Source organism: Vulpes lagopus, chromosome 23 (genome assembly GCF_018345385.1).
Source record: "Vulpes lagopus strain Blue_001 chromosome 23, ASM1834538v1, whole genome shotgun sequence".
Lineage (NCBI taxonomy): Eukaryota > Metazoa > Chordata > Mammalia > Carnivora > Canidae > Vulpes > Vulpes lagopus.
In genome coordinates this window covers 30,550,984-30,575,949 of record NC_054846.1, presented here as the reverse complement: position 1 = coordinate 30,575,949, position 24,966 = coordinate 30,550,984, and the positions used below count along the sequence as shown (strand labels likewise).

The following is a 24,966-nucleotide window of genomic DNA, read 5'->3' as shown; positions in this document are numbered from 1 at the left end:
TTTTTTTTCTTTTTTTTAATTTTTATTTATTTATGATAGTCACAGAGAGAGAGAGAGAGAGAGGCAGAGATACAGGCAGAGGGAGAAGCAGGCTCCATGCACCGGGAGCCTGACGTGGGATTCGATCCCGGGTCTCCAGGATCGCGCCCTGGGCCAAAGGCAGGCGCCAAACCGCTGCGCCACCCAGGGATCCCCAAGGGCTCTTTTATACTTCACAGCTGGAACTTGGGATTGATACTGCTTTCCATCTTATACATTCACATCAGGTGAATGACAGAGTTACAACTACAAGTAGCGTATCTGAGCTAAAAACAGAAAATGTTTCTTAATTTGTTCCAACAGTATACAAAGAAGTGTCCTCAGAGCTGATGCAGTCACTCAGGATGGGGCAAGGGTACACTCCTGAGGTACCATTTGCCTGTTTGTCTCCTCCGGTATTTCCTCTCCCTACTTTTTTTCTCTAACATCCTAGCTTGAACGCATACAATTCTGGTCTGTCCTGAGATCTGAGGGTTGGTCCAAAAAAAGAGGGGGAAAGATTCAACTGATGTGGAACAAAGGCATTTCTCAATGGCATACATTGCTTACTTAAAAAAAAAAAAAAAAAATCTGACCAACTGCGTATGTGGGAGGGGAGTTGCAGCAGGGGCCCCCTTACCCTAAGCTTAATCAAAACAAAAACATTTTTTAAAAAATCTCAAAATCCCTAATCCAAGCCAAATACTGTCTTATCTCTAGGAGTTTCTGCTCTTCCTTGTCCATCTTCAGCTGGCCCAGAAGGTCAGGCAGCTTTCTAGCTAAAACCTCTACACTGGGAAATTTCTGTGTCAGACATAAAGTAACTGTCTCTCACCTATCCTACACTTTGTGATTCTGGAGGTGGGATTCTGCAAACCACATCTGAGCTTTGCCAGGGACTCAGTAATTAAACTGCAGATGAGAGGTGCTAAAGGGGAACTAAAAGAGAAAACTTGCCTCTTCCAGGTTTCTCGTCTGTCTGGGGTGCCTGTGAGAGCCCCCATCCAACCTCCTTGCAGCACATTTCATTCAATTTGCAGTTCAGCCCACACTGAGAGGACCAGTGTAATCCTCATGTCCCTCGGGAGGGTGGGACCCTCTCCGGAGGTCTACATCCCAGCTGGGGTTCTGCATCCCAAATTCCTCAATTTTAATAATTTCAATCTTTTCTCTGTCTTCTTCCCAAACTTGGAAGGGGTAGCTGCTTCCTATTCTACCTCCACAATACTTTAAAGCTCACTTCACCCTTTCAGCACCCAAGTTAACAACTTTATGTACGTGACAGCTCCCACATGTTCACAGAACTGCCACAGTAAGGATAAGCCCAGCTGCAGGCACACCACCTAGGACTACCCCAACCCTCCTTGCCCTCCACTCTGCAAAGGACAAAAGGACAGTTGGGAAGTAGAAGGGCAGTTATGCCAGTTAAGGAAATGCCAGAGGGTTGGCAAGCACCTCAGGTCCCTAGATCTGGGAACCCAGCCACTTGAACAGTGCCATAACTAAAATTAAATAATCAAAATCTGGATTCAAAGAGTGTTTTACTCAAAAACACTAATTCAAAAAAATATAGGCATCCCTATATTTACTGCAGCATTTATACAACAGCCAAGATATGAAAGAAGCCCAAGTATCCATCAATAGATGAATGGACAAAGAAGATGCAGTGTGTGTTTGTGTATATATGTCATGGAATATTACTAGGCTACAAAAAAGGATGAGATCTTGCCATTTGAGACAACATGGGTGGACCTAGAGGGTATAATGTTAAGTGAAGTAAGTCAGACCGAGAAAAACAAATACCATATAATTTCACTCATGTGAAATTAAAAAACAAACAAACAAACAAAAAGCAGAAACAGACAGATAATACAGAGAATACAGAGAATAAACTGCTGGTTGCCAGAAGGGATGAGCAAAATGGGTAAAGAGGAATGAGAGATACAGGCCTCCACTTAAATAAGTCATGGGAATAAAGGTACAGCATAGAAATATAGTCAATGGTACTATAATAGCAATGTCTGGTTACAGATGCTAGCTCTACCTACACTTGTGAGCACAGCATAAGGCATAAACTTGGCCAATTCAACTATGCTGTGACACCTGAGACTACTGTTACTCTGTTTGTCAATATACTTCAATTTTTTTAAAAAGTGGTTTTACTGATATCAGTATTTAAGTTTCATAGACATTAGGACCAATACTATACCAACTAAGATCTACCCTTCTTCACTTTTCAAAGTAGCAGACTACAGCTAGATGCTCTCCAGAGAACCATCTGATAATATACTCAAAGTAAGCCAGACCCAAGTGTGAATGACCCAAACAGAATTTCATAATCTGGAAAGATTTCTGAGACTTCCAAATACCATACAACCAACTTCTCCCCAACCACACTTCTCCAGTAGTTCTGACAGAAGACTTAGGGTCCAGCAATTTTGCACACAGCTTACATAATACTTTGAGGCAACACTTTCACATATATGGGAGTCAAATGAATCTAAAGAAAAAGGTAACCTACAGAAAACAAGATTAAGGAAAGGGACAATCCCTGCAATCTCCTTGCCAGAGGATATAAATATCCCTTCCCCATCTCTCTCACTTCCATCATAAAGCTTTTTCAATAGTGATAAGAACAAGACTCTTAATATTGAAGGAATTGGGCAACATTTCTGTACTTTGCAATCAATCACATTTTTTCAAGATACTTGTTTTCCAACAGAAGCTATGACTTTGTGATATAAAACAGTATGAAACATCCACAACTTTATAATTTTTTTATTTTTTAAAAAGATTTCTTTATTAATGAGAGAGAGAAGAGAGAGAGAGAGAGGCATGGAGGGGCAGAGGGAGAGGAATAGAAAAACTTTGACGGCTCAGCACAGAAACAATGTGGGGCTCAATCTCATGACCCCGAAATCATGACCTGAGCTGAAACCAAGAGTCAGACACTTAACAGACTGCACCACCCAGATACCCACAATTTTATAACTTTAAAGTGAATCTTTGGACTTGGAATGCAACTTGTTTGGGTCTTAAAAATACAATTTTCTTTCTTCCTTTTTCTTAAATGTTATTATGTTTCTACCCTCTTCCTCCGCTCCTGCTCCAGCCATACATTTGCTTTCTTTTTACTAAAACAAAATATTTAAATTAAATCATTTTCTGACTACATATGCCAGCTAATGGCAAAATGAAGTGGCTGATATATACCAATCAGAAAGAATTAAGTATTTTTTTCAGTCTGCCATAAACAACAGAGGGAACTATCTATATCGAGCATAAAGAACAAAGGAGATATTAAACATACTAATACTTGTAATTTTAATAAATTAACATCATAAATCATAACCAAAATTGGCTTGATGATTCAACTCAAGAAATAAAGGAGCACTTTGGAGTAAAGAATATTAAACCTGCTATAACTTGATTACTTGTAAATGGGAATATATGCTAATTTTACCTGAATTTTTCATTGACAGCAGGCCTAAATAGATGCATTTTTTTTTAATACACACCTGTGGGGCATAGGAAACAAAAGCCTGCTCACCAACTAGGACTGGGTTCTTGGTTGTCAAGCCCAGCTGCATCCTACTACAGGAAAATCTGCTTAAAGTAATCCCTACCATGATGGGGGGCAGCAATGGAATTCTCCAACACCTTTGTTTTACAGCCCTGTCACAGCTAATCCATTATCAATGAAGCAGTAGAAAATATAAAAGCTAGTATTTATGTATGTGAACCATCAGAGCAAGGGTCTATAGACTTTTTAAAAAGTATATATGGTGCTCAAAACTTTGACCCAGGCAGTGCCAAATATTTTTTTTCCAGTGGTTTTACAAAGAGCAAATTAAAAAATAAGGAAATCAGCTTTAAAAAATAAGGAAATCCTGCCATTTGCGACAAGGAAATTTTGCTAAGTAAGCCAAACACAGACAAATATGCATGATGATCTCACTTATGTGTGGAATCCTTAAAAACAAACAAAAAATAGTGGTTACCATAGGGGTTGAAAGGTGGAGGTAAAGGGACGATACTCATCAAAAAGTAAAATCTTTCAGTTATAAGATAAATAAGTGCTGTAGACCTAATGTATCACATGTGATAGTTAATAATGCATTGCAACAAAAAAGAACAATGGGAAGTAACACAAGTTTGTGGTAATCATTTCAAAAGGCATACACATCAAAATATCATGTTGTACACCCTAAATATGTTTGTATTTGCCAAAAAAAAATTTAAGCTTCTTTTTCACTATAATTAATGATTCAACAATAGAACCAACATTTGTTTCCCAGAGTGCCTTAACAAGATCCCAGAAAATAAAGCAAATGACCTAAATTTTATCCCTGATTTTCTTTTCACGGAACCTGTAAAGATAACAATACAGTATTTTTAATTTTAAGCCACAACCTACTTGGTTTTTTTATTATTATTATTATTCATCAGAGACACAGGCAGAAGGAGAAGCAGGCCCCATGCAGGGAGTCGGACGCAGGACTCGATCCTGGGTCTCTAGGATCACGCCCTGAGCCAAAGGTGGCGCCAAACCGCTGAGCCACTCAGGCTGCCCCACAACCTACTTGTTATTAAGAACATAAAACAAGATTAACTCTCAAGATTTTCCCAGGAGAGTAAAGGAAACAAACCCAACCAATACAGAATACTGGGCAGTCACATTTGATGAGGGATGCTTCCCTGCAAACATGGCATAAATCAGAAGTTGGAAAATACACCATTTTGGCTAGTAAACAGTATCCCTATCAGAAGTAATATGAACAAGGGGAGACAGGAAGATGCCAATGAAATAAGATAAAAAGGCCAGCTTAAAAGCCAAGTTAAAAAGTTTGAACTTTAGGGACGCCTGGGTGGCTCAGCGGTCAAGCGTCTGCCATCGGCTCAGGATGTGATCCCAGAGTTCTGGGATAGAGTCCCACATCAGGCTCTTGCAGGGCAGCCTGCTTCTCCTCCCTCTGCCTATGTCTCTGCCTCTGTGTCTCTCATGAATGAATAAATAAATAAAATCTTTAAAAAAAAAAGTTTGAACTTTACCCTATATACAATGGAAAGCCATGTGATCACATCAATGTTTAATAATTGTGATGGCGTGGAAAACAGAGAGAGGAGATGGGTGGGCAAAAAGTGAAGACAGAGAGATGAGTTCTGAGATTACTGCAAAGACAATCAGGAGAGGATGAGTAAGGGCTCACATACAAAGACAAGTGGAATCAATGGGGGGGAGCAACTTACTAGCAAACTGAATGTGGAAGAGAAGCAAGAGGAGGGAAGAGGAGGAGTAAGTCTCAGGCAACTGGGTTAATGTTGATATAATAAGAAGAAATACTAAAAGTGCTGACACACATGAGAGGAGATGGCAAAATGAATACATCCCATTGTAAAAAAAATTTTTTTTAAATATCTGCAAGATATCTAAGTGGAGATAAAAAGTAGGCATTTGGAGATCTGAAACTCAACACTAGATTTTGGAAAGCACTGATCAATGTGGACTGAAGCCAGGTAAGTAAATAAATCTCCAGAATACGTAATGAAAAGGTCCAAGGTGCACATAAACATGTAATATCTTTAAAACTATCAAAGCTGATAGGATACAGGTCTGCATATTAGTTATAATGGAAAACTATACATTTATTTCAGAATACTGCTAACTACTCAGCGTTTATGCTTTTGAGGGGGTCGGCGCGGGGGGGGGGGGGGGGGGCGGGGGGGGTTGTTGCCTAAGGGCCAGTTTAAAAGCCAAAAGAGAAAGTCAGTTCTGGGATTATATCAATCATGGCTTTTCCTCACTGTTTTAAATTTTGCCCAAAGGAATCATATAATTAAGTTTTAAAATAGGAATTAGAGGGGCACCTGGATGGCTCAGTCAGTTAAGCACCTGTTTTCGCTTGGGTCTTGATGCCATAGTCCTGGGATCAAGCCCTACACTGGGCTCCCTGCTTGGCAGGGAACTTGCTTCTCCCTCTGCCTGCTGCTCCCCCTGCCTGTGCTCTCTCCCTCAAATAAATAAACTCTTTAAAAAAATATTTTTAACATGGAAATTTGAAATAATTGAGGCCCAGGGAAAGTAAATGATTTGGCCAAAGTCACAAAGTTTCTTAGTCCTTGAGAGAAGAATAAAAGTTAGTGCAGATCCTTAAACCATTATTCACCAGCATTTGCTTAATTTTCTCAGTGTTCAGCAATGAAGTCTAATCTTCAAAGATAAAGATTTACTACCACAGACTAATTTTTAAAAAAATAATGGCTCACAAGGTTTAAGAATATTTCTTAAATGTTCTAAAGCAATGCAGGTTTCAAACGTGACTAGTTTTGGACAACTGATTATCTAATAAACTACAGCTTGTTTCATTCACCATTGTCATTTCTTAAAAGTTATTTACTCAGAAAACTTCAGCTAAAAACTTTAAAAGGGAATAAAGTATTAATACATGCTATAACGTGAACCTTGGAAGACATGCTAATTGAAAGAAGCCAGATACAAAAAGCCCTGTATTATGATTCCATTTACATGAAAAGTCCAAAATAGACAAAACCAGAGAGACAGAAAGTTAAGTTCTCAGGGGTTGAGGAACTTGGGGGGTACAGCAGTGCTAATGGGCATAGGGTTTCTTTTCGGGGTGATAAAAGTTCTGAAATTAGTAGTAATGGTTATACAACTTTATGAATAATCAAAACCACTGAATTGTACTTGTTAAATGGATGAATTTTGTGGTGTAGGAGTTATATTTCAAAAAAATAAATGAAGGACTTATGTTTTCCTTCATATTCAGTTAAGATTTTAGCTATTTTATCTATGAATTAAAGACAGAAATAGCAAAGAAAACGAAGGGGGGACACATGGGTGGCTCATCAGTTGAGCAACTGCCTTTGGGTCAGGGTGTGATCCTGGGGTCCCTAGATGGAGTCCCACATCAGGCTCCCTGCATGGAGCCTGCTGCCTTCTCTGCCTGTGTCTCTGCTTCTCTCTCTGTCTCATAAATAAATAAAATCTTAAAAAAAAAAGAAAATGAAGGGAAAAAATCATCCATATTACTTGATTATAGTGTATAACACACTTGGTATATTTATTGAATTTTTATAATGAAGACACATTCATAAACTACACTTCTGAAGAAGAAAAGTTTTTCAAATTAAGACTGCATTTAAAGTGTCTGTGGTCCAAGCAAAGAAGTGCTGACTCATGTTACAGCTATAGCACTGCTCAAATATCTCTTCCTGGAGTTTGATGTGTCTAACCTGGAATGATATTCTACCCCCCACCTCACTTTTCTACTTAGCCTTCAAAATTCAGCTCAAGAGTCATCCCTCTAAAAATCTACCTTAAAACAATCTTGATGGTTTCCCCACCCTGGACTGTCATGTGTTGGTATTCCCATTGACACCTTTGCTTTCTACATATGAGAAGGTTACGGCTATGTGATTTTACTTGTATCTCCCACATTCTAACCATCTTTGCATTGAAGCTGAGCATACAAGGCCACTGTTTCTGCAAGATGCACATAAAAATCATCTGGAGGCAGCCTGGGTGGCTCAGCAGTTTAGCGCTGCCTTCAGCTCAGGGCGTGATCCTGGAGACCCAGGATCGAGTCCCGCGTCAAGCTCCTTGTATGGAGCCTGCTTCTCCCTCTGCCTGTGCCTCTGCCATTCTCTCTATCTCTCTCTATGAATAAATAAAATTTTTTTAAAAAATCATCTGGAGATCTTAAAATATAATTTTAAAAAATCTGGGCTGTTGTATGTCAAATTTATATGAATACCCCAGATAATTCTGACATATAACATGAACTAAGCACTCAGATTATAGGGACACCTAGGTGGCTCAGTGGTTGAGCCTCTGCCTTTGGGGCAGGGCTAGATCCCAGAGTCCTGGGATCCAGTCCCACATCGGGCTCCCTGCAGGGAGCCTGCTTCTCCCTCTGCCTGTGTCTCTGCCTCTCTGTGTCTCTCATGAATAAATAAGTAAAATCTTAAAAAAAAAAAAAAGCACTCAGATTATAAACAAGTGTTCACAGAAAATGCTAATTCCTACCACCCAATACACCAGTCCCAATTAAACTGGGAGAAGATTCTGCTAGGAAATAGTCAAGATTTGGCCAAGTATTCACTGATCTCTAACTACATCAGTGGCAGGAACCTGAATGGAGATTGCAGCACATTCAGTTTAACCCTTTCCTGAAGGGCATCAATAAAGACAGGGTGCACAGAGTACTTTATTTGAAAAAATGTTACTTAATGGGAATAGCTCTTTTATAGCTAAGGGTAAGAAACTCTAAGCTTTATAGCTGCAAATCAGTGCCTCCAACTGTGAAAAATGACTTCTCTAAAAAGCCAAAGTAAGAATGATAGTATGTGCAGGTTTGTAGGGACTCATTGAAACAGCACTTATCCTCTCCAAATGGGAGGGAGGAAATTAAGTCATGTACAAACACCGTCCCTGGGTTTAAAACACAAAATCCAATTTAATTTATAAATGACTGTAAGATAATTTTAATCTATTTTTAGGCTTAAAAATCTTTGTTTAAAATTAACATTAGAGAGATTATACTCTGTTGCAGCAATACCTCAAACATATTCTGCTGGTAAGAAACAGCAGGAAAGAAAGGAATAGCTGCTCCTTAGTTTCTTCTCACCTGAACGCCAAACTTCCCCAAATCAAAGGATCCAGTAGGGCCAGAGAGGAATATACCACTCCAGGGACACCTGGATGGCTCAGCAGTTGAGATTCTGGCTCCCGCTCAGGGCGTGATCCCCAGGACCCTGGGATCAAGTCCCACACCGGGCTCCCTGCAGGAAACCTGCTTCTCCCTCTGCCTATGTCTCTGCCTCCCTGTGTCTCTCATGAATAAATAAACAAAATCTTTTAAAAAAAGGAATATACTATTCCAGATCAAAGTCATTCCATCTTAAATGAAACTATTACTAAATGGATGGAGACTCACTTGTACAAAAGTCTCTAATTAAACTACAATAAGAAGACTTCTGATGGAAATCAAGAAAGCTAAGCACTTAGATTCTGCAATGAACATGTCTTTCCACGTCAATTTGCCCAAATGATAAAACATAAAATTACAAACGCTGACAGTTATTATCTATCTATAAGCTCTGGCACATTCCATCCCACATGAACTCCTAGGTTCACTCATCTCACAGCTCCACCAACCACTTAACCCTCTGTGCAGGTTTCCGTATCTGTAATGCAGGGCTAATACTAATATGCAGAGCATAGGACTGCTGTTAGAATTAAATAAATTAATGTATGTAACATGCTTAGAACACTGCCTAGCACCTAGTAAATGCTCAATAAGAGATGTCTTCCTTACGTAATAAAAACTGTATGACGCATCTCACTTCAGGAACAGTTGTCACACCGCACTGGTGAATGATTAATACACTAAGTCTGAATTTAACAACTCAAAATTCAACAATGCTTTCTTTGCCCAACAGTTTTTGATTCCAACTCTCCAAACTTAGTAATACTTCTTGATGGGACCTTAATAATCATGTAAGACACCACCCATCACACACATACTGGATTCCTGAAATATGCTTTACTTTTGTGCACTCTTTGTCTCTCCTTTTCTCCTTCCAGCTTTCCTATCTGCTATTCTATCCACCCAAAACTCATTTTCCCTCCTTCAACTTTAAAATCATTCCCTCAAAAAAAAAAAAAAAAATCATTCCCTCATCCTTACCTTCCTTCATCCTCAGAACACAGTAAATCTCTCATGTGTATCTTCTCTCATAATATAGCTCACTTTAATTTCTTGTTTCATGATTGAATTTTCCATTACATATGGATATGTCTTTCTTGTTCACCTGGCTTAGTCCTAAATACATATTATGCATCAAATAAATGTCCACTTAACTGAATTGAAACATGTCTTAAAAATAGATTTTAAAAAAGAAAGGATAATAAAAAGGCAGGGAAATCGCAATTTCATAGTAGAATGAAATTTGGCGTTGGGCTCTTACTAGTAAAGTCACTTTTGTCCCTGCTCTATAGTAAGAGGAGAGAGGGATGGTAATCCCAATTGTCCTTAAGGGTCATAAGAACACAGAGACCTTATGGGAATAACATTTTCCTTAGCATAAATTGTTTTAAAATCTAAAGTTGTAAAGAAATAATGGCACCCATAGTCTCAAGACACAAAGACAACATCTGTTATGCCTCTTTCTAGTATTTTCCTGATAACAATGCCATCACTAGACTGTATCACTAGACTGTAAAGACTTTGAAAATAAAAACAGATTTGCCCAAAACAGACCAAATTACTGATCGAGGCATAATGAAAACCAAAGGAGTTTGAAAATCTGAACAGATTAGCCAAAAAGCAAAATATGTCAATATCAGATTCTGAAACCAAGGTCTAAAAGCACTTTGGGGGCACCCGTCTGGTAGAGCACCTGACTTTTGATCTCAGGTTCATGAGTTCGAGACCCACACTGGGCATAAAGATTACTTATCAATAAGTAAATAAAATACAAGCACTTTAAATTATAACTGCATCCTAATCATTCAGAAACATCTGAGTTACAGACCAAGTCAGAATAATAAAAATTTTGATTTCTAAGTATCCTTAGGGGATTTTAGAATGGCTACAACCAGAATTTTAAAAATATACAATACCCCAAAAAGTGTGATATAGCTCTTGAAAGAATGGATAATAAAGAAGTCTTTCTGTTTATTCACTGCGGGCTCTTTACCACTCATCCAGCTCTTCCAATCACACAATAGTGGTTTTTGCCACCAGAGATGCTAGGGCCAGTTCTCAAACTATGGTGATCCTACATATTATCTAATCTACAAATTAAAGATAACTAACATTTCAAAAACAAAAACATCCCACTTACGAGGCATTTTTATAAGTTGCTAAGATTTCAGGTGAAGTTAACTGATGCCCTATTATTTCATCTCTTTATATATCAATGCTGATGTCTTTCATATATACTTGCAAAGAAAATTTCAACTGAATGATTAAATACCAGTCCAACATATTTCATACAAAAAAAGGAGTATTTCCTGATTTAAAATTATTACATATATTATGCCTTTCAGATCTATTTTGTTTTTATAAAGTAAAATTATATAATAATTAGGCACCTACATCAAACTGATTACTATACTTGCAATGCCCAGAGCCCCTAGAAGATGCTACCCTCATTCCCTTGTTTCTGGTATTTATTTCTGTAGTGCATAGATATCTATAACTCACAGTAACAGATTTAAATGTATGTTCACAATCCATACTACCTGACTCTGTAGCACAACTTATTTTCTTCTCAAAATCATTTACACACAAACCATCCTATAGAGTTTAGGGGAAAAAGCAAAGTTACCGACTTGTAGCAGAATCCTAGTCATCCAACTACTTTGGCCTACAGACTCATCAGAAAAAGAAAAAGATGGGCATTCTCTAATGTGTAAAACACTATGGCTGTAAGTGGTCACAGTATGAAAAAACTTAGAACTTCTGCAAAGCAAATGCATAGTATTTCTGATGCCATAATTAATTAGGATGGTAGATAGGAAATGTTTGGTAAATTGACAAAACTCAATTTCTTTTTTTTTTTTTAAAGATTTATTTATTTATTTATGATAGACACAGAGAGAGAGAGAGAGAGAGAGAGAGAGAGAGGCAGAGACACAGGCAGAGGGAGAAGCAGGCTCCATGCTAGGAGCCCGACGCGGGACCCGATCCCGGGACTCCAGGATCACGCCCTGGGCCAAAGGCAGGCGCCAAACTGCTGAGCCACCCAGGGATCCCCAAAACCCAATTTCTATTGTGATACTTGATCAACCAGTACCAATGAAAGTACTTAACAAAAAGAAGCTTAAAAAGTTAACATTCAACTGCTATTTTTAATTTACTTTCAATTATGCCCACATTTCATAATCAAAACATTAGGCAGTAAATTAAACAGTATCCTTATAGCCTGAAAATCTAATCACTACCAAAAGCAGTCTAGGGATTCTCAACTTAGAATCCATGGAGACCAAGAGCATTCAACAAACAAGCTTGTCAAGAACCTGAATCCCAGAAGTCATATGTAAAAAAATGCAGTTTATTATCCTAGAATGGTCAGAAAATTCTTTTAAAGACTGATTTACTTATTTGATAGAGAGACCGCGGGGGGGCAGGGAGGGGTGTGTGTGTGCAGAGGGGCAGAATCTCAAGCTGGCTCCCACTGAGTGTGGAGCTGGAAGCAGAGCTCAACCCCAGAACCCTGGGATCACGACCTGAGCCAAACCAAGACTTGGATGCTTAACTAACTGAGCCACTTGGGTACCCCAGAAAATTCTTAAATTGGGACAACCAAAAAAACCAAGAACCATACTATTTCTGGTCAAGTTTTTACTATAAGGGTTTATCAGTTTCCTTAGTATGTTTTAATTACATATAACAAGTCTATCCTAATCATTTAAGACTTTCATGCCTTTTTAAATGGGAAAAAAAATTACCAGTCAGACTTTCAAGGCTTAAAAATAGGGCCAGTTATCTGAATCATTTTCTTACTAAAAACTACCTTATGTACTACCTTCAATCAAATGAATGGCTTTTAAATAGTGATAAGACAAAAGTGATATCTGTATTTTTAAAAATCAAAACTATTAAAATAAAAGAGTATGTAGGAATCAAGTCTCAATTCAGAGTCAGACCATATAGAGCTTTTAAGAATCTGAAATAAACCTCACCAAAGAGAAGGGTAAATTCTAGGAAAGACTGGTGAAAATCTAGTATCAGCAGGTTGGTTTGCCAGGTTTTAATCAAATATGTCAACTCCGGGCAGCCCAAGTGGCTCAGCGGTTTGGCGCCGCCTTCGGCCCATGGCCTGATTCTGGAGACCCGAGATCGAGTCCCACGTTGGGCTCCCAGCATGGAGCCTGCTTCTTCCTCTGTCTGTGTCTCTGCCTCTCTCTCTCTGTGTCTCTCTCATGAATAAATAAAACCTTAAAAAAAAATTTTTGAGAAGACAAAAGAACATCACTCAGTTAATGTAACATGTAAACTGTAAATCTGAAATAAATTATTGACTAAGGCCACAACTACAGATCTCATTTATCTGCTCCCAAAATAACGCTAACTCTTTATAATAAACATATTAGGGAGGACCTCTTATTTTAGTTATTTTTTAACCTATATGATTTTAAGCTTTAATTGCTCAGTCACTTTTAGAGACTTAAAGAGCTCTGGCCCAAAAGAGAGGAAAAAAGCAAATTCTAAAAATTCTAGTAAATCACAGAACTGCCAAGATTCAGTATAATTCACACGTTTTCAAAATACCACTAACTATAGGACTATTCATCACAGCATTGTTTGTATAGGAAATTTTGGAGACAATCTGAAAGTCAGCAATAGGCAATTGGTTAAAATATGGTCTAACCACATGGTTCCACAAAGAATCCCTTTAAAAAAGGAGTCACCTCAAAGATATATTGGTTGGGAGAGAGAGATTACCGTATGTGTACCAGGAGGAGGGGAACAGGCCAAATATATACATACTAATAAGTCTCTCTGGTCTTTCTGGAAGAAAATACAATTAAAAAAAAAATGGCATCTGGGCAGGGAACTGGAATGATGAAGGACAGATGAGAGAGTCTTAACTTTCTCTATGTACATGTCAGAACCTTTCAAATGCTGTGCTCCATGTATTTCCTATTAGACAAAATAAAAAATTGGAATTTTTAACAAATCAGAGATTAATTCAGCTCAGACACTGGTTTAGATGGAATCTACTAAGCAATAACAAATTATGATATAAAATAACTCTCCTAGGGACACCTAGGTGGCTCAGCAATTAAGCGTCTGCCTTTGGTTCAGGGCGTGATCCCATGGTCCAGGGATCGAGTCCCACCATCAGGCTTCCTGCATGGAGTCTGCTTCTCCCTCTGCCTCTGCCCCTGCCTCTCTCTCTCTGTCTCTCATGAATAAATAAATAATAATAAAAATAAAATATCTCTCCTAAAACTTTCTTCCAGAGACTGAAGCACATTCATTCATTTAATCAGTATTTCAGTGCCTACTACATCCTCTAGGTATTAGAGCAATGCCCAAGTCATCTAAGAATCTCTGCCTTCATGAAGCTTTAGTAGGAGCAGAGATAACAGTAAATAATAGAACTTCAAGTGGTAAGTGCTCTAAGGAGAAGAGGAAATGTGGGAATAAAGAGGAATTATATGGGTGGAGGAGAGGAAAACTGTTTTGGGATAGTTAAGATAGACTTTTTTAAGGGTGATGTGAGCCAAGAACTGAACATATACCAAAACAAGCAATGTAGTAAACAGAGGGAAAGCCCTGTGACTGGAACAAACTTAGCTTCTTATTGTTCAGGGTAGAACAAACCAAGAGTGTGGCTGCGGTAGTGACTCAAGAAGAGTCATGCAAATGACCTTAGTGATAAGCAGATGAAAAGAAGGCCTTATTCTATGTGTGATGGAGAACCTTTGTAGAGCTCCAAGGGGAGTGACACACCCATCCGTATTTTAAAAAGTAGCACTAGCTGCTGCTTATGAAGCTAACAGTAGGCTAGGCAACAAATGATGAACTGAACAGTGGTTTCAGAGATGGGTAAATGTAGCTGATTAAGGACTTATTTTAAAAGTGATGCCCTGGGGGCACCCGGGGGGCTCAGCAGTTTAGCACGGCCTTCCTCCCAGGGCATGATTGGCCTTCGTCCCAGGGCATGATCATGGAGACCACGTCCCATCAGGCTCCCTGCACGGAAGTCTGCTTCTCCCTCTGCCTGTGTCTCTGCCTCTCTCTGTGTCTCTCATGAATAAGTAATTTTTTTAAAAAAATGAATAAATAAAAATCTTTAAAAAAAGTGATGCCTTAGAGAATTTGCTAGTAGATTATGTATGGGAATCTGAGTGGGACAGTAAATAGGTGAATAGTAATTCAAAAAAAATCTTACATTTGTATATTTAGTTATCAAAGCATATTTACAAATGTCATTTCATAATAATATAGAGAGGCAGGGGGAAGTAACACTGGGTCAAGATCCGGTTCCGTCCCCTGCCAGTTTTAAGCCTCTAAGAAAGTCATTTGAATACGTTTCTAGACTATAATAGGCAGTCTACTTCACAAGATCAAGATCCAGAAGTTATCATACGGTTTAAGAATTTTGTAAATGGAGGGGCACCCGGCTGGCTCAGTTGGAGTATGTGACTCTTGATGTCAGGTTGTGGATTCAAGCCCCATATCGGGTGTAAAGCTAACTTAAAAAAAAAAAAAAAAGAATTTTGCAGGTGTAAATAATGACTACTTGGAGGTAAAAAGCATCCTATTAATAGTTGTCCAATGAAGGATGATGGTGTGCTCCTACAATTCAGAAAAGTACAACTATCTACCCTGTACCACCACCACATTCCACATGGAACCCGTACTGTGACTGACAAAAAAGAGGCAAACTTTTTAAAAATTCTTAACTTTCGGGATCCCTGGGTGGCTCAGCGGTTTAGTGCCTGCCTTTGGCCCAGGGCGCGATCCTGGAGTCCCGGGATCGAGTCCCACATCGGGCTCCTGGCATGGAGCCTGCCTCTCCCTCCTCCTGTGTCTCTGCCCCCCCCCCTCTATGTCTATCATAAATAAATAAATAAATCTTAAAAAAAAAAAATCTTAACTTTCTCTATGTACATGTCAGTACCTTTCAGATGCTATGCTCCATGTATTTCCTATTAGACAAAAAATTTCAAAAACTTAAAAAAAAATTTTTCAAGTGCCTAGGTTATTCAGTCAGCTGAGCGTCCAACTCTTGGTTTATTTACCCTCAGGTCGTGATCTCATGGGTGTGTGATGGAGCCCAGCCTGGGACTCCAGGATCAGAAAGGAGATTGCTTGAGATTCTCTCCCTCTGCCCCTCCCCCTGCTCGAGTGGCATACATTTTCTCAAATAAATAAATCTTTAAAAAATTTTATTTTCATTGATTATGGGAAAACACACACACAATACAAGAAGAGCACTAGAAAACACATTATAGTCTTGTAATCTCTCCTAGAGATTGGAAATACAGTTCTTTTTTTTTTTTTTAATTTTTATTTATTTATGATAGTCACAGAGAGAGAGAGAGGCAGAGACATAGGCAGAGGGAGAAGCAGGCTCCATGCACCGGGAGCCTGATGTGGGATTCGATCCCGGGTCTCCAGGATCACGCCCTAGGCCAAAGGCAGGCGCCAAACCACTGCGCCACCCAGGGATCCCGGAAATACAGTTCTTTTTAAGCTAAACTACCAAAGGCATTAAAGTAAAACCACCTAACTTTTCCAAGATAAAACCCAAATGAAGTCACCTTTTATTAAAGAGGTGCTATCAACAAGATGCTGTAAAATTAAGACCATATTATGGTCAATTATCACCGTCTTGGTTAAAATATTAAAATGAAAATGCCTAGTGTAAGCTAAATTGTGTGCCAAATGAATGATGGGCACTTCAATTCACTGCCAAAAATCATTTCTGTAACCTTATTAAACAAGGTTTCACAAAATTTATTTTTCCATCCAAGGCTTTAATATTAATACAGAATACGTGCAGAATCAAATCTGGAAAAAAATGTTGTCTTTAGATAACTATGTATTTTGGAGAATTATTACGAATATCAATTTGTATTATGTGGTCGATAACCTAAACACAGGAAACAAAAATTTGAAGACATCTGGTGTGCAGCTAGATCCTCCATCCCTCATTTTCAACTGGGGCCTCCATAAACATGATTGGGGCCATGTGAAGAAAACCACATTGTAAGGCCCATCCAACACACACAGCAATTAAACCGCCTTGGACAGAATCTGAGACAAATCCATAATACAACAAACTGCACTATTACACTTCACATTAGACTGCAGCACACAATGACAATCTATGCTGCTTCTCTAATTTCTAAGAATTTCTACCTTATAAAAAGTCTTATTTCTCCAAAGCAAGCAACTCTAGGTCAGAGACATCCCCTCATTTCAGATACATTTGAGTGCAACTGTACGAAGCACACTACACAATACATCACCCGTTAAACGATCTTGGGCTTAGGATGCAATTCCCCCACCACCACCACCACCACCACCAAACTTTACAACAAGCCAGATTAAATATAAGTTCACCAGGTTACATCAAGGAAATGCTGCAATTCAGTCACTTTAACTCGCATATTAACACAAAGGTTCAACTAAAATCTTCACTAAAAGTAACAAGAAATTTCAACGTTTTGTCTCTGTGTATTGAAAGAAATATCGCACATCTGAGGACCTGATATTACGCAAAGAATTTAAAACAGCAGTACGTCGAATTTCCTATAGTTCTACACGTATTTGTTAAAAGTACAGCCTTCACAAGGAGCCGAAGAACCGTTGAATGCGCGTAAAATCGAGAGGCAAAGGATTTCACCAAGTCCCCCAGACCTGCGCTGCCCCTCCCCCCGCCCCCAATGTCGTGTTAAACTATTTCCTCTGAGGAGAAACAGCTCTCAAAAGAGTTTGCCAACCAGAGTAACATCACTTCACGGAGAGAACGAGCGGAAACATATTTAAAAGAGAAGCGATCACGAAAGCGAGGGCAGCAGGGCGCCGAGCCCCTGGTCCGCGGACCCCCGCTGCCTGCAGCGAACATGTGGCTCCGGCGGCAGGACGCGCGGCCCTCCCGGAGCCGCCTCCCGGGGCACAGGGCCCCGCCCGGCCGCACTCCCCTCCCCTGGTTCATTCATTCTGAACCCTGGGCTTCCGCACCCCCGCGCTCCCGCCCCGCCCGCCAGAAGGCTCCAGGGCCGAGCGGCTGCGTGGGGCCGCAACTCCCGCCCAGAGTCAGGGTCCCGCCGGGATTCGCGCGCGCCCGCGGCCTCCTCCCGGGTGGTCCGAGAGGCCGCGGAGGCCCGCGCCGGCCCGCGCCCACGGCCCCGCAACCCCGCGGCCCCACCCTCCGCCAGGGTGCTGGCCAGGCCTCCCCCGCCCGCGGCGCGGCCACCGGGCAGCCCCCGGGCCCCGCCGCCCGGCTGCCCCGCCGCGGCCGGAAGTCTCTCCGGAGCCCCCTCCCCAGCGCCTGGCTTCCCTCGCCGCCGCGGCCAGACCCTCTCCGCGCTGGCCTCGGGCCTCCCAGCGCGGGCCGCGGGCCCGAGGACGCGGGGAGCCGCGCCGCCCGGGGCCGCCGAGCGGCCGAGCGCAGAGCCGGGAGTCGGCCTGGGCGGTTACCTTGATAATCCTGCGGGGCAGCCCGGCCATCTTGTCAGATCCCGAGTTCGGCCTCAGCTCTCGACCCTGGCTCCGCTCGCCTCACGCACGAGTGGAAGTCCGGGGCTCCACTTCCGGGGGACGTTGCCGCGCCCGCCGCCGCCGCCGCCGCCGCCGAGGCCCCTCGGGAAATGTAGTCCCTGCTCGTGTGCCGGCGGGCTTCCCTCAGAGCTGGCTCCCTCCCCCGCGCTCCCCGCCCCACAGCCCCGGCCTGCGGGTGGCGGAAGTGACGAGCCCCGGCGGGGCAGGGACCTGGGGGAGGCGGCGCGAGGCGGCGCGGAGCTCCGGCGCCCGTGGCCGAGCCCGCTGGGGTCGCGCGGCCGGCGCCCCGCAGGCCTCTTAGCCGCGGCCACGCCTGCGCCGGGGGCGACGTCACAGAGGCCCCGCGGCGGACGCAGCCCATTCATTCTCCGCCGTCGGTTTCGCCCCTTCAGCGTTTCTGCAGTTGCGCGCGGCCGCGGCGGGGGGCGGCTCCCTCGGAGGCAGGCGGGAGACCGAGACTCAGAGGCCAGACTCCTAAAGGCGGGTCTCCCCGGGCGGAGAGTTTTGATTTTTGAATCGCACGTAAATCGGGCCCCTTCAGCCCCGAGAAGGCTGAAAGCAAGGGTGTGGAGAGAGAGTTGAGGGGACAGGGAGTCGGCTCCTGAAGGCAGAGGTGCTAGCCGGAGGCATGAGGAGCGAGCCCAGAGTCATCCCTGAGAGGACCCCCCGTGGAGCACAGGGCCCTGCCCGAAAATGGGATTGTTGGAGAAGCATTTTGTGGCGTTCCGGTGACTGCTGGTTGCCATGGGATAGGCTTTCCGCAGGTGTTACTTTACGTCATCTTCACAGAAGGTGTTTCCACAAATGAGGCTCAGAAACGTCAACTGACTTTTTCTAAGATCATGCAGGAGAAAATGGAGCTGGTTGTGACCCCGGGTCAGGTCTCCCAAAACAAGGACCCCTTAACTGCTTAACCGCGGTGTTTTCCCAGCACAGCTCAGACTGGATGGTGAGTAAAGGTGTGCCAGGTGTTGCGTTGGAGGGTGAGACTACAGAGACGACCCTGACTGCCTTCCAGGCCAACGGAGAAGAGAGACGAGTAATTAATTACAGCCCAGTGTGTTAAGGGCTATAGTAGAGTTTGCTCCAAGGTGAGCCCAGAGAGGCATTAACTGATTGAAAAGTCAGAGAAAGCTTTCCCTAGGGAGAAGAGTTCCCTCAAGAATGAGTAAGAGTCTCACTGACCTAGTAGGGAAGAGCATGTCAAGCATAGGAAATAGCCTGTAAATGGCACTGGACTACAAAAAATGTATTTTTTTAAATAAACAAAGCACTTATATATATATATATATATATAGCACTTTAAAAATGGAGACTATGAATGCAAGAAACCTAGTAAAAATTGAGAATATTACGTGCTAGGCACAATGCTGAATGATTTGATTACATGGATTATCTCATCAAAGTGTAAAGTTCATGAGGTGGATTCTCTTATTACGACTGCTTTTGAGATGAGAAACCAAGCCTCAGAGGTAACAATAAGAACCTCACATAACGGGACCCCTGGGTGGCGCAGCGGTTTGGCGCCTGCCTTTGGCCCAGGGCGTGATCCTGGAGACCCGGGATCGAATCCCACATCGGGCTCCCGGTGCATGGAGCCTGCTTCTCCCTCTGCCTGTGTCTCTGCCTCTCTCTCTCTCTCTGTGACTATCATAAATAAATAAAAATTAAAAAAAAAAAAAGAACCTCACATAACCAAAAGTTTGAAACTAGTGGTTCTGTGATTAAAAGAATCTAGGGGAAAAATGACATTGGACAAGGATACGTTTGGAATATTTCAGAGAGGGCCCAGAATTCAGGAAGAAATCAAAGTGAATATTAGAAGTGCGCTGTTCCACTTACGTATTGCCTAACAAACCAGCTCGTGCATACCATTTAAAATGACAACAATCATTTACTTCCCACTTGAATCTGCAATTTGGGCAGAGCTTGGCATGGAAGGCACATCCCTGCTCCATGCTGTGCTGTGTCAGCCTGGGCGGCCTGACTGGGCCCAGATCCACTTCCAGGATAGCTCACATAGCTGGCAAGTTGGTGCTGGCTATTAGTTTCTCTCCAAGTGGGCCTCTCCCTGGAGCAGCTTTGGTTGTCTCACTACCTGGTGGCTGGGTTCCAAGAGTGAGTGTTCTAGCTAGCAAAAACAGAAGCTGAATCATCTTTTTTTTTTACCTAACCTGGAAGTCACATAGCATCATTCCCACTATAATCTACTGGTTGACTAATCACAAAAACCCACCCAGTTTCAAAGGTATGGGGCATGGACTCCACCTCTTGAAAGGGGAGTGGAGAGATTCTGGAAACTAGCATAGTATGCCTGTGTTGGAAGATATGGTTGTGGCTAGCCTTGGAAAACAAACTGTCACAGGTATGACATTTGTCATTATGCTTACAGCCAACTGCCTTAGTGTCATCTGCCTGTGACTCTTTTTTTTTTATAAATTTTTATTTATTTATGATAGTCACACAGAGAGAGAGAGAGAGAGGCAGAGACACAGGCAGAGGGAGAAGCAGGCTCCATGCACCAGGAGTCCGACGTGGGATTCGATCCCAGGTCTCCAGGATCGCACCCTGGGCCAAAGGCAGGCGCCAAACTGCTGCGCCACCCAGGGATCCCTACCTGTGACTCTTAAGTGCTGGTTAAAATAAGCATGCCTGGAGCCCTTCCCTCAGAGATTCTAATTCTCTTATTCAGCGCTAAGACCTGGGAATGTGCATTTAAATATTATGAGTAATTTTGATCCTAAAATTTGAAAGTAAAGATTTTGAATAAACAGCAACAAAAATGTATAAACAAAAAAATGTCACCATGTGCGTTCTTTTGGCTATTTTCTATTAGGACAGATAATGAGTATCACGTAAATTAAGAGTGAGGGCACTAGAGCTCTGGTCTAAGGTTTGAGAACTTACATTTGTTCATCTATCCTTCATTTTCTTCACCTATAAACTATACATACTTCATGTGATTCTTGTGAAGTTTAAATAGAACACTACAGGGCAGCCCTGGTGGCTCAGCTATTCAGCACCGCCTTCACTTCAGCCCAGGGCCTGATCCCGGAGACCCGGGATCGAGTCCCACATCAGGCTACCTGCATGGAGCCTGTGACTCTGCCTCTCCCTCTCTCTCTCTCTCTCTCTCTCTCTCTCTCTCTCTCTCATGAATAAACAAAATTAAAAATTTTAAAATCTTAAAAATAAATAAAACACTACATAGTACTTAGCAAGGACTATTATTTTTATATGCTAAAGTATATTTTTGCATGTCTCCTCTAGTCGCTTTCCCATTCTTTCCTCTCTTGAGAACAACTCAGGCTATACTCATCTGGAAAATAAAATCAACTTCTGATTCATAAAAGTCCTGTAGAACAGGATATAGTCTTAGAAGGACAGGTTGCCACAGGATCAAGATGAGGTCCAAAGTTAGAAATCTCGTGGAGAATCCTTACTGTAAAATATAGCTGAAACAAGGATATCCACCAAAGTAATTGAATCATTCCTTCAGGGGAAAGGTGTTGGGGATTGCAGAACAGAGGTAAAAGAAAGACATACCACTTAAACTCTTGTACCTTTTAGATTTTGAACTGTGGGAATGTGTTACCTATTTAAAACATTAAATAATCCACTAATATCAATAGTCTTAAGATATATTCTAAGTTCTTTCGGTGCTGAACAAGGATGATATACTATACACTCAGAACTCAGCAAAAAGCAGCTGGTCCATGATATTGAATAAATTATAGCGACCAGATAGCACCACTAAGCTGAATAGTGCTATGCAGAATTTTCAGCTAATTAATCTTCTTTGGCTTTTTGTCAGGCCTCACAACAATGTTTTGGGGTTTTTTGTTTTCTTTTGTTTTTTGGGGTCTTTTTCCAGCCTCTGCTCCTTCTAGGACTCAAACTGCAAGTGCCTTTACATTATGATATAGGAAGGGAACAAACAAGAATGCTATGCTGGAGGAATTCCAGGAATTCCACTCCATGCAAAGCTTTTACTCCCAGAACACTATTTATTGTATCCTGTTCCTTTACCACCCTCACAGCCACCTCCAAATATTCCAGATTTGGTCCTTTGGTCTTATACTGGCAGATACATAGGACTATTTACCCTGCAGGTAATATCCTGGGACATTTATACCTGAGCTCCTCAGCGTTATGGATCTCTTCCATTTGGTCACCAGTGCACCCCGAGGCCTCGCTCAGGGCCTACTACAGGATAGTCCTCAAAAAACGTTTGTTGAGGGAATGAGCCAGTATCTACGTGGGGAAAATAAACACCTCTTTGAGAATAGGTCACGTAGATTCGTGATCAATAAGTGAATGCTTACAGAAAGCATAGGATGTTTATGTTCATCCCTAAACTTTCAACTTCCTGAAGGGCAACAGTTTTGTTTTTTTCAGAAACTGTCTTGCACTTTGCAGAGACAAAATATGGTAGATGAGTTTGGAAAATGGTAGGTTAACCACCCCTAATAGAGGACCTGTTTCCATTCAGGAGCGGTAGTCATCAGGCGGAAGTATTTGTTTGCAAGGACCCCTATTGTTTCTTGCAGCATATGAAAACAGTTTTGTAGGCCATCAAGACAGGAGTATTTGAGAAGAGGGTTCGTGAACACTGACTCAGGGAGGAAGTGGGTGGGGGAGGAAGCAAAGGCTGCACACTGATTTAAAAGAAGAAAAAAAAAATGCCTGCTGCCTCATATTCAAGATGTCAATGCAAGTAGCGGAGCACTTATAGACAGAATGTTAACCCAACACAATGCCTGCCTGGGAGAAGGAGCTGAGTGGCATCATCCAGGGTCTTAAGGACACTCTTTCAGGGTGGAAGGCATCAGGACAGATGAGACCCAGAAAAATCTGAGCAATAAGGTTTACCTTTGTTTGACGCTTTATGCTTTACGAAGCATTTTTGAATGTCCTCACCCATGGAGATTTAAGTGCATGCACCACTGGAGGCTTTGTGTAGAGCCCATCATTGACTCCACCGTGTCTCTCTAAAGGTAAATGGAGGGGGTATGCCTTTCTCTGAGCAATTTCCCAGTGGAAACGATTCCAGAAGATGGTGACTCAAAAGACATTTGGCTAGAAGCGTGGCTGGAACAGAAACTCTGAAAGCAAGGTTCTTTTCCCTGCAAATGTGTGCCACCCTTCCGGGCTCCCAAAGAACTGTTTGCATTCCATGACCTTGGGCTTCAGTCACTGCATAACTGGGCCTGTGATTGCACACTCAGCCTACCAGCTGAACTGTTCCTGCATTTCTCTCCACCTGGTATACCTTCACCTTTCTTCTCGCCCAGCCAGCACCTGTCTCTCTCACTACTATTGGTTTCCCATATGCTTCCCAGTGGTGTTGCTTGCTTTCTGCAGAAACCACCCACCTGGTTCCAGCATAATGAGAAATGTTTTGAAAACTCTTTTGCTTTCGATAACAATGACTTTGGGGATCCAATAAACTCTGGAGCAGAGGTTTGCAAACTTTGGAGGGTTAAACACGTCAGAGGCTGGTTAAACATACAGATGCAGGGGCCCCAGCCAAGGTCTTTGAGTGCAAGTCACAGGCCCCATGCATCTGTGTTTTTAACAAACTTCCCAGGCATAACTGGGAGCCCCAAAGCTTGGGAGTCACTGTCCGATATTATCTGATCTCCTTGAGAAAACAGTTGCTACAGCAACCTTGACTTATACTATTCTTGTTCTTGTTTTTCTAGATTCTTTTTGACCCCAAACCCATATCTTTCCTTCTGCTTGTTCTAATTTTCTTAATCCAGGTATTAGATATTTCAGATTGTGTTCAAGTTGGCCCAAGTGTTAAGTATTCCAGATTGTTAGGTTTTGAGGAGGCCAAGAAATAAAAACCCCTTTCCCTCCTGAAACTACAACCAATTGGAAGAGATGGAGATTGGAACATTGTTCTCATTACAAATAAAGTTGGTTGGGGAACACAACTCTGAGTCTGCATGATTTGGGCTAACTCACCTTCCCCCAACCTGCTCTCCAGTTTCAGGCATAGCCACCAGTCATTTAGCACAGCAGGCCCCATAACCCAAGCCAGGGCAGAGCTGGGAATGCTAGAGAGTAGAAAACAGTCTGCTGTAGAAGAAGAAAGAGAAGGAAGAGGAGGAGGAAAAGAAGGAAGAGGGAAAAGGAGATAAAGGAAGAAGAAAGGAGGAAGGAAATGAGAGAGAAAAAGGGGGAAAGAAAAGAGGAGACAAGGCTGAGCAGACCTAGCTCATTATTTTATATTCACCAATCAGAAAACGTATTCCTCTTCGCTTCAGTCTACAAAACCTCTTGACATTTTCTTAACCTACTGCTTACTTTCAACTCCCCAGAGGCTGTCTCGGCCCACAGTCCGGATAATTTCATTTCAGCTTTGAGTTTCCTGTGATCCATCATACCTACACTCTTAACACCCTAATCTTCACATCAGGGTGACTTCTCGCTCACGGTTTCCCACCTCATCTGCCCACTGGTCTCAGCTTCCTCTCCAAAACATCTTGCACAGTATGCTCTAACAAATGCTCACTCTGAGCTCCTTCACCACGCTGTGCACCCTTCTAAGGCAGTGAGCACCGTATTATTCTTTCTCTGGGTTCAGCAGTAACCTAATGCCTGACACATATTCCCTTCTGCCTGCCTTCCTGCCTTCCTTCATTCTCTACCTATTATGTACTAGACC

At 42.0% G+C, this 24,966-nt stretch overlaps 1 protein-coding gene across 1 annotated transcript in view; it reads right to left on the bottom strand.

Moving 5' to 3' along the window:
- Positions 1-18,380, bottom strand: part of UBE2N (ubiquitin conjugating enzyme E2 N) — a 36,181-nt gene extending 17,801 nt beyond the window's left edge. The window contains exon 1 of the mRNA XM_041738664.1: positions 18,210-18,380. Within this exon, the coding sequence (XP_041594598.1) occupies positions 18,210-18,239 (30 nt within the window). The 5' untranslated portion in view covers positions 18,240-18,380. The remainder of the gene's footprint in view (positions 1-18,209) is intronic.
- Between the last annotated feature and the right edge of the window lie 6,586 nt (positions 18,381-24,966).